This window comes from Neovison vison, chromosome 6 (genome assembly GCF_020171115.1).
Source record: "Neovison vison isolate M4711 chromosome 6, ASM_NN_V1, whole genome shotgun sequence".
Classification (NCBI taxonomy): Eukaryota; Metazoa; Chordata; class Mammalia; order Carnivora; family Mustelidae; genus Neogale; species Neogale vison.
Genome location: NC_058096.1, coordinates 92121450 through 92137064, shown reverse-complemented (window position 1 = coordinate 92137064; position 15615 = coordinate 92121450). Strand labels below are relative to the sequence as shown.

At 38.6% G+C, this 15615-nt stretch overlaps 1 protein-coding gene across 1 annotated transcript in view; it reads left to right on the top strand.

The window, feature by feature from the left end:
* WDR49 (WD repeat domain 49) overlaps window positions 1-15615 on the top strand; it is a 131797-nt gene that overhangs the window by 45960 nt on the left and 70222 nt on the right. The window contains exon 8 of the mRNA XM_044251727.1: window positions 7796-8029. Within this exon, the coding sequence (XP_044107662.1) occupies window positions 7796-8029 (234 nt within the window). The remainder of the gene's footprint in view (window positions 1-7795; window positions 8030-15615) is intronic.

Here is a 15615-nt window from a genome sequence, read left to right as displayed (position 1 = left end):
TTTATGTTTGGCAACTTTTTATTGTCACCTCATTTTTTGCTGTTGCTAAACTATAGGCATTCTGAGGACCTAAACTGAAGATGCTTTCCTCCAGAGATTTCTGTTTGTTCCTGAAGGTGGAAACAAGGATAGTTACCATCCTGAGGTGACTATTCTCCTTGTCTGTTGTCCAGTTTCGTCTAATGTCTAGCCTCGGTGTCTCCACCTTGCTGATGATCCAAGACTTAGGCTCCTGGTTGCAGTCTCCTCATTTAGGCCCACTGTTCCCTGTTTCCATTTTAAGTTTGTTTCTTTTCTCACTTTTTTTCTTTTGGACCTGTGGAGATGGTCCACACTCCCTGAAGACCCAGCAAGGCAGTAAAAATTATGCTTATTCAGAGTTGTGTTTCTTTGAAGCAGAAAGACCCCCGATGAAAACCTAGTCTGCAATGATATTTAAACCTGAATTCTCTTGTTCTAGCTGGTTTTCACTAATTTCCTTCAAAGCTGTTGTTAGTATAAATCTTAAGTGGGAAGAAAGAAAGAAAGAAAAGAGAGAGAGAAAGAAAAGAAAAGAAGGATTTAAAATTTAAAGTGTTTAAGTTTACTTTGTAAGATAAGATAGGAATGATGATCTTTGAAAAGCAACATTAGACAACTTTTCCTTTGAAGACAAGGAAAAATTCTGTTAAGTATTTTAGTGTTGGATGACTAATGATAATGGCAAAAAAAATCCGGGTAAGTGAAATTGTTTTGATTTCCCAAATAAATTTTGTTTTGGAAAAGGAGAGCACCTGAAATAATATGTTGGTATTAGTTAAGTCTATTAAACTTGAGTTCATTAAACTTAAATTTGTTTTACTTGAACTGGGGCATTAGTGAGATTTTTACAGAAAAATTCGTAGTGCTAGAAAACATTTTGAAGTTTTCAAGTACAGTGATAGAATACACAGACACTTAAAAGAAATCTGAGTCTTAGAGCTATATTATCTACTCTCATTCTTGTCGAAAAGAATGTAAAAAACAAGAACAGCAACAAAACAACAACAGTGAGAGAAGATCATGGTTATGGTAACAATTTAAAGATGGTTAGCATAAGAGAAGAGTTTAGTTTCCAGCCAATATTTTAGGTTTGACTTCAGTTCTGGGGGAAAAAAAAATGGTGAAAATATTTCTTTTTTTTTTTCTTTTTTTAAAATTTATTTTTATTTATTTGTCAGAGAGAGAGAGAGAGCGAGCACAGACAGAGAGAGTGGCAGGTAGAGGCAGAGAGAGAAGCAGGCTCCCTGCTGAGCATGGAGCCTGATGTGGGACTTGATCCCGGTCAAGGGATCTGAGCGGAAGGCCGTCGCTTAACTAACTGAGCCACCCAGGTGTCCCAGTGAAAATATTTCTTAAAGGAAGCTCTGTTCTATGACTTCAGGATAAAAAACATTATCTAAATTATATAGTAGAATACTTTTGCTTGCATATATCATGTCAAACAAAATTGCCTTCAAGTGTTCACCGATGATGCTTTTGTGGATTATCCAAAGGCTTCAATTCTGAAGAAATAGGCTTGTTAGTACATAAAGGAGTATTCAGGAGACCCAGTTCCATCAGTTCCTGTGATCCTGTCATCTGCAAGTGGATTTTGTGGATTTCCCCAGAGAGCTGAGCTGCACTGCTGTCCTCAAGATCCCCTACTGACATATACTCCCTCTCTTTTTCTTATTTCATTTTATATCTCTCCCCTCTAGGATGACAGGAGTTAGTAGTAAGTGTTTGATGAAACCAAACAGGTCTCATTTTGATAAAGTCACCTGAGTCTGTTTTCTACCTTTCCCTTGCTTTTATATCATTATTAGGACACTATGAATCTTTTTTTCCCTCCTACTCTAAATTAAACTTGGATGTGTTGCCAATATGTAAATAATGCTCATTTGGTTTTACAAAGGTCACTGAAAACAAATTCCCTATCTATCCATGCATCCGCCCATGTACCTACCCATCCATGAAGTTACCTATTTACAAATACAGTAGTTACAGTACAAAGTAACAGTTATATTTATGTCCTTTTCTATTGTTTAGTTTTATTATGTCTAGGTGAAATGATTCTGTCTCTTGTAAAGAGCAGGAAAAAATTCTTTTTAAAGATTTTATTTATTTATTTGAGAGAGAAAGTGAGAATACAAGTGGAAGGGAGAAGCAGGCTCCCTATTGAGCAAGAAGGCTGATGTGGGGCTTCATCCCAGGACCCTGGGATCATGACCCGAACCCAACAGGCACTTAACCAATTGAGCCACCCAGGCACCCCATGGGAGCAGAAAATAATTCTTCAGCAAAATTAGACTGAAAACATGGTGGGATCCTACATTTCTCTAGTCCGATCTTCACAGTGCCGCTTTCTAAATTTGTTTGAATTGTTGTTTTGGAATCTATAGATAATGGGTTGAGCAACTTTAGTACATTCTAGACGGAATTGACAGAATTTCAGAACTGGCAGGGGCCCCTTTAGGAGAAAGGCGAGACAATGGACAGGTAAAAATCACACACCTAAGCTGACAGATCTGAGTAATATTAAAATCCAGGTGTCAGGTCTCAGTCCACTGATTTTTAGTTCTAACGTATATGAATAATTGTGTTATTAAATAGCTAACAGTTGAAATAAGGTAAAGGTTTTGCCAAAAAATAATATGCTGTTTTAATTATGTGAAGAGCTAAATTTTGTTGATACTAAATCATAAGTTTATGTACTTATTTTTCTTAATATAAAAATGGTGAGGAAATAGAAAGCCCGCCATTTCAAGAACTGGACTTAGGAAGGCTGAGCTTGGACAGACACCATAAGTTCTGAGATATGATAAAAACAGAGTGTACAGTTTAGATCAAAATTTGTGGAAAATATAAATTAAAAAGTGTCAATTTTCAGTTGTGATTTTTAAGCTTAGGTGTTTGTTAGTTTATGTATTCTTCCTACTATGAATAAAGAAAACCTCACTAGAAATCTGGAATGAAAATTATTATTAAATGTATTTCTTTCTGAACTGTGGCCTAATTCTATCCCAGAAGTCAACCTGAGTATCAAAGAGAAGAACCCATGCTTCTCAAATACTAACTAGATATTTAAGTTACATTTTGTCAAAGGACTTGATTAATAAAACCAAATTAATGTGAGAGAGTTTTCATGATTAAAAGGATAAAGACTGATTAGGAAAGAAGGGGATTACAGTTATCTGCTTTAAATCAAGCCACATGATATTACTGATTAGCTGAGAGAAAGACTTCTTGTTCAAGGATATTAGCATTGACCTTAAAACCGTGTAGAGAAGTCAAGGTACAATGCAAAGGAAATGCTTGGGAAATTAAAAACAAAAAACAAAAAACAAAAAAAACTAATCCCTGAGCCCCATCCTTAAAGATTCTGATTTAATAGGCTTGGCAAAAGGGCCCAAACAGGTGATTTTTTAAGGCACTGCGGGTGTTTCTAATGTCAAGGTTAAGAACCACTCATACAGAATGTGGTAGTGTGGAAAAAAACTGAAAAACTTGTGGGAGGTCACATACCGTGAGGTGATTGCTAGATGACAGCCAGCACACTGTTTTGTGCATTGATGTTAATATATCAATGTTGATGCTTTCATCCTCAGCAGAGAGAAAAATCAGAGTTAAAGATGGAAGGGAACTTAATGGGATCAGGGATCAGTAATTAAGAGAGTTAGGGTTCTTTGAAGGAAGAAGGGAAAGCAGAACAAAAAACAATTTTAAGAAAAAATAATGAACATGCACATTTTGATAAAAAACATTTCTAATTTTAATTGCTAATGACAAGAACTAACCTATCATAGACTAGAGGTTGTTACTCATATATTTTTAATTTTTCATTTAATTTATGTGACTATATGTCAATAAAATATTAAAGGCAATATAAATTATTTGAACAACATGGTGGAAAATGATTCTGTGGAAATTATAGTCCATTAATACCATTGAGTTATTATTAATCTATATTCAACCATTCCCCAGATTATTATTCTGATGTGAAGTTAGTTTCTACTTTTTAGAAGGGGGTCCATACTAAAGAAGACAGGGTTCTGAACAATGAGAGTATGACTATTATAAGAATATGAGTGTTTGAAAATGATATAGATGTGTCTAATCTTGTGGCTTTCACATTCAAAATAACAGTTTATCAATTCTATTTTTATTTAGGACACACACTTGGAAAAATATTTGCAGGTCTTAGTTCTTGTAGAATTTATATATATATATATATATATTTAAAGATTTTATTTATTTATTTGAGAGAGAGACAGTGAGAGAGAACATGAGCGAGGAGAAGGTCAGAGGGAGAAGCAGACTCCTCATGGAGCTGGGAGCCCGATATGGGACTCCATCCCGGGACTCCAGAATCATGACCTGAGCCGAAGGCAGTCGTCCAACCAACTGAGCCACCCAGGCGCCCCTAGAATTTATATTTTTGAGGAAAAACATATTCTGGAGAGGTGCCAGAATGTTTTTAATAAAAACAATTTAGTAATGTTTAAGAACCAGAATGAGTTCCTTAATGAAAAATTCTTGCCAAAAACCAAAAAACAAACAAAGCAATTTACTTCATGAATATATATTCTTAGGATTAGAATGATTGGTAAGGCTGTTTACCTGGCAGGGGTTGACTAGGTCATTTTAAGTTTGTTATAATTGTTGGTCAGTGGAGAAGTTATGCTATCCATCAAGCACAATTATTTATATAAGATGTTGAAGAAGTTTTATAAAATATCTTTGAGGATTATGAGATCTATAATTGGGTGAATAGCCATGCAGAAGTGAGGGAAAATTTTATGGGGTTTTGTATTCTTGGATTTCATCTGAGCTAATGATCTCCATCAACGAGCCGGATAAAGACTTAGTTATTAGGTAAGGCACAATGTTCAACAAATTAAAAAAATACCTATTGACACCTACTATGTCTCGTGGGATATGTGGGCAAATCAGGGAGGGATTGTCAATATAATTGAACTAGGATTCAAGATTATATTGTCATACTTTGAAAAAGTAAGAAAAATCCTAGTCTTGGTTTAATAGATCAGATTTCTGAAGGTAGGATGGTAGACATCTGGCTTGATTATTTGTTCATGGGAGTAATATTTAGAGTTTTGCACAGTCAGAACTTCAAGGTAAGAAACATTCATGATGGAATGAATTAATGTAAAGATAAATGGTTTAAAGAAGTCACGGAACCTCTCACAGTGGTTAGAACATCCCTGAAATATTGGCTCCATTCTGAGCACCATGTTTAACATACGTCCTTGAGGACGTATGTTAAGTGTTCATCTTATATTTTGATGAGTGGAGAGATGCTGCCTTAAATTGATAATGCAGTAATTCGTGTGTAAGGAGTATATTATCTGAAAGTATCACAACATAGGACCAGAAGAAAAAGTTTAGATTGGGGGAATGAAAGGGGAGGGAAAAAATGTAATTAATCTCTTTACTTTCAAATATAAGAATCCTTTGATCACTATATGATATGTACACACACACACACACACACACACACACACACACTGCTATTACTTGGTTTTAACAGAGAAATCTGTAACTCAGGAAGGTTAAAGGAAGCTATCTCCAAATAAATAAAAAATAAAAAATAAAAATTAAAAAAGACAGTCCCTGAGGAGTAGGACCTGGGGTTGAAAGGGGTGGATTGAGAATAAAGCCCTCCAGGACTATTGGATTTTGGACCACAGATAAAGGCAGTCATGGTGTTTACAGTAAACAGCATTTGAATGGTGGTCCTCTCCAGGGAGAGAACCAGGAGCCTGCCTTGGTGGAGTGAGTTCTGATAGTAAGATGGTTAAAAGGAACTGGGATCAGTTACCCCAGTCAAGACGTAGAAGAGACCTATATAGAGTTTAGGAAAAGACGTAGAATCAAGAGTTGGAAAAGGACATCTTTGGCTGAACATACTTAAAAATACTGTAGGGATTTCTATCCTGTGGATTCCCAAGATCTGTTCATATGTATGAGGGCTATTCATGTCTATGTACCCAAAGAAATTATATGGGAAATTGTGTACATATATGGGTACATGCATTTAGGAGGCAGAGATAGACCATCATTTTGAACGTTTTATTTTTCCAAAGATTATATGATTTAAAATACATTAAGAACTGCAGGGTTGCCTGCCTTCTGGAGTTATAAACACTCACTTAAACAGAGACCATTTTTTATAGATTGTTGAGGAATAATTCTTACATTGGATAAGATAGACTGACTAATTTGAAAGAACCTCTTTGGCTCTGATATTTACACAATGAAAACATAATAAAATGCATTTAATAATAAAACAATTACTATTATTACATGCTGGTCATCGTGCTAAATTCTTTTTTTTTTTTTAAAGATTTTATTTATTTATTAGAGAGATAGATAGCACAAGTAGGCAGAGCAGCAGACAGAGGTAGAGGAAAAAGCGGGCTCTCTGTTGATTAGGGAGCCCAATGCGGGGCTCGATCCCAGGGCCCTGGGATCATGACCTGAGCCGAAGGCAGCTGCTTAACCGAAGGAGCCACCCAGGTGCCCCCATCATGCTAAATTCTTGACATAGAGTCTGGTTCAATCTTCATAGTGCTGGATGAGGTAGGTACTACATCAAAACCTAGGAGAGCAAAGAAACTTGCTAGAGGTCTCCCTCTAGTGAGGGACAGAACCAAGATTAGAACTCAAGAAGTCTAGTCCTAGAACTTGCCTGTTAGCATCTCTTGGAGGGATTTTTTTACTGTCTTCCTTTCGAGTCCCCCTCACTGCCTGTGTTGATTTTGTACCATGGCTGACAGCCGCAACATATGCACCTGCAAAGCCACTCTTCCTGTTTTCTTCAGTGTTTGTCTCGTACCATCTGCATGTCATTTTTGTCTTGATTGTCTGTGCTTGAATAAGAATCTAATGTCTGAGGTTTATGTGAACTTGATTTCACTTAATACCATCTTTTATTTCACACACACATACAATATATATGTATACATGTAATATGTATATAATATATATTTTATACTATATAATGATATAATATATTCATGGATGTATACAACTATATAACTAATATATATATAATATATTATAATATATATCATATATATTAGAGAAAGAGACCGTATTACTTTTCAATTGGTAATGTGACAACCACAAACTCAGTGACTTAAAACAACACAAATGTATTTGTGTTCTGCGGTTAGAATTCCAGCATGGGTCTCACTGAGCTAAAATCAAGGCGCTGGCAGGGCTCCTCTTTCGGAAGCTCTGGGGAAGAATCCCTTTCCTTGCCTTTTCCAGCTGCTTTGGCGCATGGCCCCCTTCCTCTATCTTCAAAGTCAGTGAAGCTAGATAGAGTCTTTCTCACATCCCATCACTCTCCTCTCCCTTATAATGACACTGGACTCACCCATAGCATCCAGGGTAATCTCTTCATCTCAAAGTCCTTAATTTATCACACCTGGAGAATCCCTTTTGCCATGCAAATAACATATGCACTGCAGGGATGGGGACTTGGACATCTGTGGGGGGGGGTATTACTCTGCTTACCAAAAGTACATAGAGCACTCTTCACGGGACTGAGACAAAACACAATCCTTTCCTGGGAGAGCTACAAGTGGGAAAACATTTAGATGGATAAGGAGATATAAGAAGACTATGTGCCAGGACAGAAGCATGAACAATCAGCACCATGGAGGAAACAACTGTCTGCCTGGGGTGGAGTGGGAACTAGAAACAGTTCTGGCTAAAAATTTACAATTGTTCTTGACATGTTCCTATGACTTGATCACTTTTTATCCAGGTTTTAAGACTCTGGGATATTCAGCACCAGCTGTCCATCCAGAGGATAGCTTGTTCTTTCCCCAAAAGTCAGGACTTCAGATGTCTCTTCCACTTTGATGAAGCCCATGGACGGCTTTTCATCTCATTTAATAACCAGCTTGCATTGTTGGCGATGAAAAGCGAGGCCAGCACAAGGGTGAAGAGCCACAAGAAAGCAGTCACTTGTGTTCTTTACAGTTCGGTCTTGAAGCAGGTAACGATGCTTTTCTGTCACTCTCCTGACAAGTCCCCAGGTCCAGAGGCTCATTCCTTTAATTCAGCCTACGGCAACTGAGGACACATACAGGGAAAAAAAAAAAAAAATTGTGGGAAGGAAATGATTTAATAGCTATGTACTTTTCTGCAATGATGTGTGTTCAGGTGGATTTGAAGAGTGATTTCATTTGCAGCCAGGGACCACGGCGGCACAGATAGAGTTATAAGGAATTACAATATTCCAGCGAAAACAAACAAAACATGCAATGTAATTGAACTTCTGTTTGTTACTGGCTCGTTTGGGTCTTGATGCCAAATGCAAGTGAACCTGGTTGTAAAATTCTATTTTATGAACGCCAGCCTCCCGTATCCCGGTGGAAAGTTCTGAAATATGCATGAAATGTAATTAGCAGAGATCCATTTTGCCAGCATATTTTACACCAGTGGCTCACAGTGGCAGCCCAGAATGTATTCATAATAAAATGATTCAGTTAAATGTGGTGCCACTTGGTATGCTGCACGAGTGTTGTTTGTCTCCCCACCACTTTAATGACACTTTGCAGCCTTTGCTTATGGGAGCACTACCTGAATGTCAATGAAGAAGCCGCAGCTCCTCTGGAGCGAACCTGCAGCCCAGACCACGGGCCTTCTCAGAGGACAGGGTGAGCGGGCGTGTGGTGTCACGGAGGGAGAGGCACCAGAGGGAGCTTATCCCGCTGGCCTCGATCACTTCAGGATTCATGGTAACTGCACAGCAGGAGCCCAGCAGAGAGCCCCGTAACCAGCTTGCGGCCAATTAAACAATAACTCTGACCCATGCTTCCCTTCCCTTCTGCAGAAGCTTTTGCATTCGCGCCGAAATGAGTAGTTGGGTTTTTGCGTGAGAGGGTGGAAAGCCCTTTGTTAGTAATGAGTAGTGTGTCATGTCACTGCTTCAGACTCTCTGTTTTCTGGTTATTCTCGGAGATAAAAGTCCTTTACGAAATAATCCATTTTGAATTCCATCTGCAGGGAACATTCCCCCGGAAATGTTTTACTGAACTTTACGGAGGCAGCCGGTTAATTTCGGCTCCCTGGTGGCCAAGCCAGAGATGTTATTTATTTCCAGGAGCAGGAGAACATTTTTGCTAATTGAGAGTTGCGGAGTTAAGAAGCTAGGTTTGTACGTAGATGTTAAGATGTGATGTCGTCTGGCCATTAAATGAGCAATATTCCATGAGGGATTCAGGAGATGGGACACAAAGATGTGGAATCTAACATTTGGGACGTGAAGACAGAGCTAAGATAGGGCAAATACATGCACGTTACAGCGAACGATGGAATATGCACATTTGGTATTAAGCTGTAGGAAGACTCACTGTGCAACTGAGTCGGGTGTTCGTGATGAGGGAGTAGGAGGCTGGTTGAGAACAGAGCAGGGGCTGGCACCTTGCACCCCCTCTCCACCCATTCCCCTTGGTAATATGTGTGGCATTCCACAGGCATCCCTGACTGCCCTAAAAGAAGAGCAAATGGTTATCTTGCAGAGATCACAGTCCTGCAAGGCAGGAGTCTCTCTTGGTTTACAAATGTCCTTGAGATTTACAACAAAGAAGTTACCTTATCAATAGCCCAATTTCCAAAGACACATAACTCAGTTCCTCAGGCCCTAACGTCACCCTCCCCTCCATAAAAAACCGAAGGAGACGGAGGTAGAAGGAAAAGTAAATAAAGTTAAATTTCTTTTAAAACCTAAATCTCACTAACAAGGACACTTGATAGCAGGAATGTGGCATTCCACCAGGAGACTCCCAACTGTCTTTATGTTAGTGCCTCATTAGAGGGAAAGTGGCCTTGGCTTGATAGTAACCAGGCCTTCAATATCCTGACAGTCTTCTTTACCCCAATAGCTCTTCTGAACACCCCTTTGTCCTCACCTACCCAACTCCTGTGTATATAACCAGACACTCCTCACAGGCTCGGGGCAGCTGCATCTCTGCCTGCCCACGGGTCCTGTCCCCGTGCTCTAATGAACCACCTTTTTGCACCAGAGACGTCTTAAGAATTCTTTCTTTAGCCGTCGGCTCCGAACCTCACCCCACTGAACCTCACCTAGGTTCGAGAACTTCATCATTCGTACCTCTACTTACTTCTGCTGTCGAGAGCATAACTAATTAAAAACATTAATATGTATATAAAGTACATAGAGCTGTTCATTTTGTGCATAAGTGTTTCCTAACTATTAGTGGCTAAGGTACAGAGAAATACTTCAACATTGTATTGCATTTATCACTATAAAAATGTATTGCAGTTAAGAACAAAGAAAACAGTATCACCTACAGGGCCATCTACCAGTGATAATTTATCATTTCAGAGTCATTAGACAAAGTAAATAAAACAGTTTTTGAACAAGTCCAGGTGCCAGGAATGAGGAAGCAGATTCATCCACTATAGTTTCTTCTTTCCAGTAGTTCAGGGAGACTCAGGCCCTGGTCTTCTTCTTGGTGCTGGTTGCCGGCAGGGGCTCATTACGGGGCTGAAGGATGAGAGAAGGGAAGGCAGGCACATTAGTAACTCACAAAGGAAAAATGGAATCCAGTAAAATGAAGTAGAGATAAGAACAAAGTGCTGTGCAGGGCAGGTCATCAGTTCTGCCTGGGGCTGGGGTGGGTGACACACGAGAGCCCTGAAGTCTTGTAGCAGGATTCTCTAGAGGAAGGAAGCAGTTCCAGACAGAAGTTATTACAGCATGAGCACCGTCAAAAGAGGCCTTAGCAAAAGCATGAATTTGAGGTTAAAACAGCAATTTCCACAGTGTGATCTCAGACCCGTAGGGAGACTCAGATTCTTTCAGAAAATTTGTAAGATCAAGACTGTTTTCATCATTTTATTTGTTGCTTGTTTTTGTCACTTTTTCTGTCTCATGATTGTAAGTGGAGTTTTCTAGAGGCTACATGATGAGTGATGACATCATTGCTCTGATGGCTAAAGGAAAATATGCTTTTGTATTCCTGTGTTTTCACATTTGCTCAGTTTAAATTTCCAATATGGTAGATACACAGTCAGTCTCTCTCTTTCTCTCTGTGTGTCTCTATCTCCCCTATAAATGGAAGCTGTTTGTAATTCTTCAATAATTTTTAAGAGGGTAAAGGAACCCCAAGAGCAAAAATTTTGAGGACTGTTGAGTTAGATCAGAGTGCAGATGTTGGGCAGCTAGCGTCTCATGTCTAAGCTTCAGTTTACTGACCCTTCAATATGTGTGTGTGGTGGTAGGGGCTGGTGGTGAGGTGGGGAGCAGAGACATGAAAACAGTAACAGCAGGGATTCCCTCCAGCATTGCCTTGCTGTGGCCTGTCTCTCAGGAGCAGCCCTCCTTCCTCCCACATGGCCAGCCTTAGCAAGGCTCCTCCGGACCCCCATACTTCTCAGGTTAAACGCTGGTGCTCTATGCCACTTTTTTCCTTACTAACTTCTTGATATTCCTTCATCTTTATTTTCACCATGGGTCATGTGAAAGCAGAGGTTGGGAGGAGTTAGGATGGGGGAGGGGACCGTGAGTTGGGCTTTGTGCGGGAATGCTCCTTCTGGTGAGGTAGTTGTTTATCCTGCCTCTTCTCTCCACAGCCCTTGCCTTTGCAGTTCCTGCTCATAAATATTCAGTCCCAGAGCCCATCTGTGGTCTTCTCAGCTCCTGAAGTCTCCGGGGACACCCCGCACTTACCTCTCCCCTTTCCCCTCTTAGAGTATTGCTCACGTTTCTAGTTCTTTCACCTTCAGACACTGAACTCCCATTTTTCTCTCCTCCTGTTTTTGGTGTAAGGGAAAGATCCTTGTTTCCCACTTCTGTATTTGCCTGTATTTTCCCACTTCTGTATTTCCGGTATTTGTAGGTTTCCTATAAAATGGAATAGATAAAATTTCTGAGTTATCACTAGTATCAAATATATGGGTATCGAATATATGTTCAGTGGTTCAATATGTTCAATATATGGTGAATTATCACCCCTTCTCATTCCAAGTTCAAAAGGAACCCTTCCACATCCACTGGCACTTGCTCTGTGGTTATCTGGTTTGGTGCCTTTTGGTAGGCTCTGTTTTTGAGTTTAATGAAAGCCTTCCTTTCTGTTGTCATTTGAACACGTTGCCCATACTTTATAGATGTTTCATTCTGTTTGATATTGGGCGGAGACCCCACATAATCCCTATATAAAAAGCAACTTGCGGCAGTCTGTGACTTTTCTTTATATTCCTGCCTTTTGGTATATACTTGCACCCTCATCTAAGAAAGTGATATTAAACACCACAAAATCTTTTAAAAGAAAGCATGTGCTTTTCTTCACCCAGCAAAGCATGCCCTCACAGCCAGCAGCAGAACAAGTTGGGACAGGATGAAGGAGTCCCTGGAATGCCTAATTTTGAAAGAATCAAAGTAACTCAATATCCTGGGGGCAGTTGTAATGAACTGTCTTTGCACTGAATTCTTAAATGAAGCTTTTATTAAAAACCTATGAAGGTTAGGAAACTTGAAAAAATGTATTTGTAGGTTTCCTATAAAATGGAATAGATAAAATTTCTGAGTTATCACTATGGCTCTCATCTTAATGATGGGGGTTTATGTGTTTCTGTAAATAGGCAACGGTTCAGTTTGTCTTGCATCTAGGACATATTTATAATCAGACTAGATATATAGGCATCATCACATTTTGGTAGATAATGACGTTAACCATTTTCATTATTTAAATAACTTATTTTCGTAAAACACTATGTACTTATAAGAAATTAAAACCATGCAGTAAGCTCAAATAAGGAACTAAATATTGAGGAAATATCATCAACATATTCTAAATATCTCTCTGCATAGAATATTTTTTATAAATATCATTCTGTAAACTCTTATTTTATGATATATTAGAATGATATCTATGAATATATTTCCTTGTATCTAAAATGTAGATCTACTTCATTTTTAAAAAGCAGCACAATATCCCATTGTATATGCGTATCCTAATCTACTGATCCATTTGCCTTGATGAGAATTTTGTTATTATGAATTTTTTTGTGCATAAATATATTCACACTCATGACTTTATCTCTCTAGGGTAGGAGCTTAGGAATGCATTTCTAGGTTCAAATATATGCATATTAGATAATTTGATACACAAATTGCCTCCCAGAATCTTACCATTTTACCCAGTCTCTGGGAGTAAAATTAATCACACGCATGATTACATAAAGAGACATGTCAGCGGCTGCCTGGCTGCCTCCAGCAGGACCCCTGAGGTCATTGGGGAGGTTCCCATAATCCGGCATGGGATGTTGACTTTGAAAATTTGAAGACGACCCTTCTTTACTTTAGCCAGACTGGGGCTGTTTCTTGAGGACCAACTCTCACACTATCACAGCAAACATCAAGTCAGATCATTCATTAAAAATGGGGCCGGTCTATAATTTTCTAGTGACAATGCATCTCCTGTCCTCTCCTGCACGCCATCTTTTGGGAATTGAGACATTTGACAATCTAACCAATTCAACTGGGTGCTCCCTTGGTGATTGTAAATCTGAGTAAAGGGAAGTGGATAAGCTTGAGGGAAATGTATCTCCACCTTACAAGACATTTAGTGCTTGTATTTAAGGCCAGATCAATGAGTTTCTCTTTTGAACAGAGCCGGATGAACACTGATGAAGACTTTCTCTTTGCCTGCCTTATTTGCTGGGCTCTGTGTGACCTTCCTTTTAATAACACGACTTTTCTTCAGTTGTCAGCTTAAGGTTATACTTAGTTACGTGTCAGTAACTAGGCCGTGAGTTCTGGTCACTTGTTGGAGACATGGGAATTATCCTAGTCTCAGCATTACTCCAAAACATATATGTGCGCACACACATGCACACACACACACACATATGCATGTGTGTACTTAAATGTGATTAGCTTGCAAGGGATAATTCATTTCAATGCTACAACACTCAAAAGGGACAAAAGGGTATAAGGTGAAAATTTCTTCTTAGCCATCTCTACCTACTCAGCTTCCTTCCCTGGAGGCAAGCAGTTTTCATGAATTTCAGGAGCCCCCTTTCAGGGCTACTCTATCCTACAGAGGTATGTACGTAGACTTACATTTAAATAGGGATATGTATAATTCTTAATATTTAAGAATCAATATTAAGTGTTTTTTACACAAATGATAGCATATTGTGCACAGAAACACCATTCTGTACATTGATTTTTCACCTAAAAATCCAACCTAGAGATCATCTTATCTCATTACCTAGAGTGTCCTCTTTCTTTTTTACAGCTGCACAGTATTCTGTTACATGGGTGTATCAAAGTGTATTAGCTTGGAGTGATTTCAGCATTTTAGATTACAAATAACGTAGTAGTTTTGAACCTTGAACACACAACTTCCAGCACGAGTGAGAAAACATCTGTGGAATAAATCCCTAGAACTGAAATTTTTGGGTCAGAGAGTATTTATGTCTGTAACCTTGATGGATATTATCAAATATTCTCCAGGAAAGCCACGTGAAATCCAACAGAAGAGTAGGAGAGGACCCTTACCTCAGCCTGTCTCGTCATCACAGTCTCGGCTTTTTTTTTTTAAGAATTTGTTTCTTTAAGAGCACTTTTAGGTTCATAACAAAATTGAGTAGAAAGTACAGAAATACACCATATTCCCCCATCCTCCCATATCCACATCCCCCACCAGAGTGGTACATTTGTTGCAACTGATGAACCTATATTGGCACATCATTATCACCAGATAGAACCGCAGTTTACCTTAGGGTCAATCTTAGTGTGATACATTCTATGAGTTTAGACAAATTTATAATCACATGCATTTACCATTATAGCATACAGCCTTTTCAGATTGGCTTCTATCACTCAGTAATATGCATTTGTGTCTCCTCTGTGTATTCGAATGGCTCAAGAACTCGTTTTTTAAAATGTTGAATAGTATTCCACTGGATGGATGTGCCACGATTTATTTATTCATTCATCTACTGAAGCACATCTTGGTTGCTTCCATTCCAAGTATAGGTCATTATGAATAAAGTTGCTATAAACATTCATGCATAGGCTTTCGTGTGGACATAAATTTCCTAATCCTTTCGATAAATGTTAAGAAACATGATTTATGGATTGAATGGTAAGAATATGTTTAGTTTTGTTAAAAAAAAAAAAAAAAAGGCTATTTGCCTTCTAAGGTAGCTGCACCAGTCTGCTTTCATACCAGCAGTGACTGAACGTTCCTACTGCTCTATATCCTCATCAGCATTTGATGATGTCAGTGTTCCAGATCTAGGTCATTCTAATAGGTGCATGGTACTGTGTTGTTTTACTATTTCTCCAATGTCTCATGATGTGGAGCATCTTTTCAGATGTTTATCTGCCATTTGTTTATGTTCTTTGGTGAAGTGTCTGTTAAGTTCTTTGGCCCATTTTTTAAGTTGAGTTGTTTAACTGTTGAATTTTCAGAGGTTTTTTTTTTGTATATTTGAATATCAGTGCTTCATCATATATGTCTTTTGAAAATAAGTTCTCCCAAGCTGTGGATTATCTTTTCATTCTCTTGACAGTGTCTTTTGCAGAGTAGATATTTTTAAATT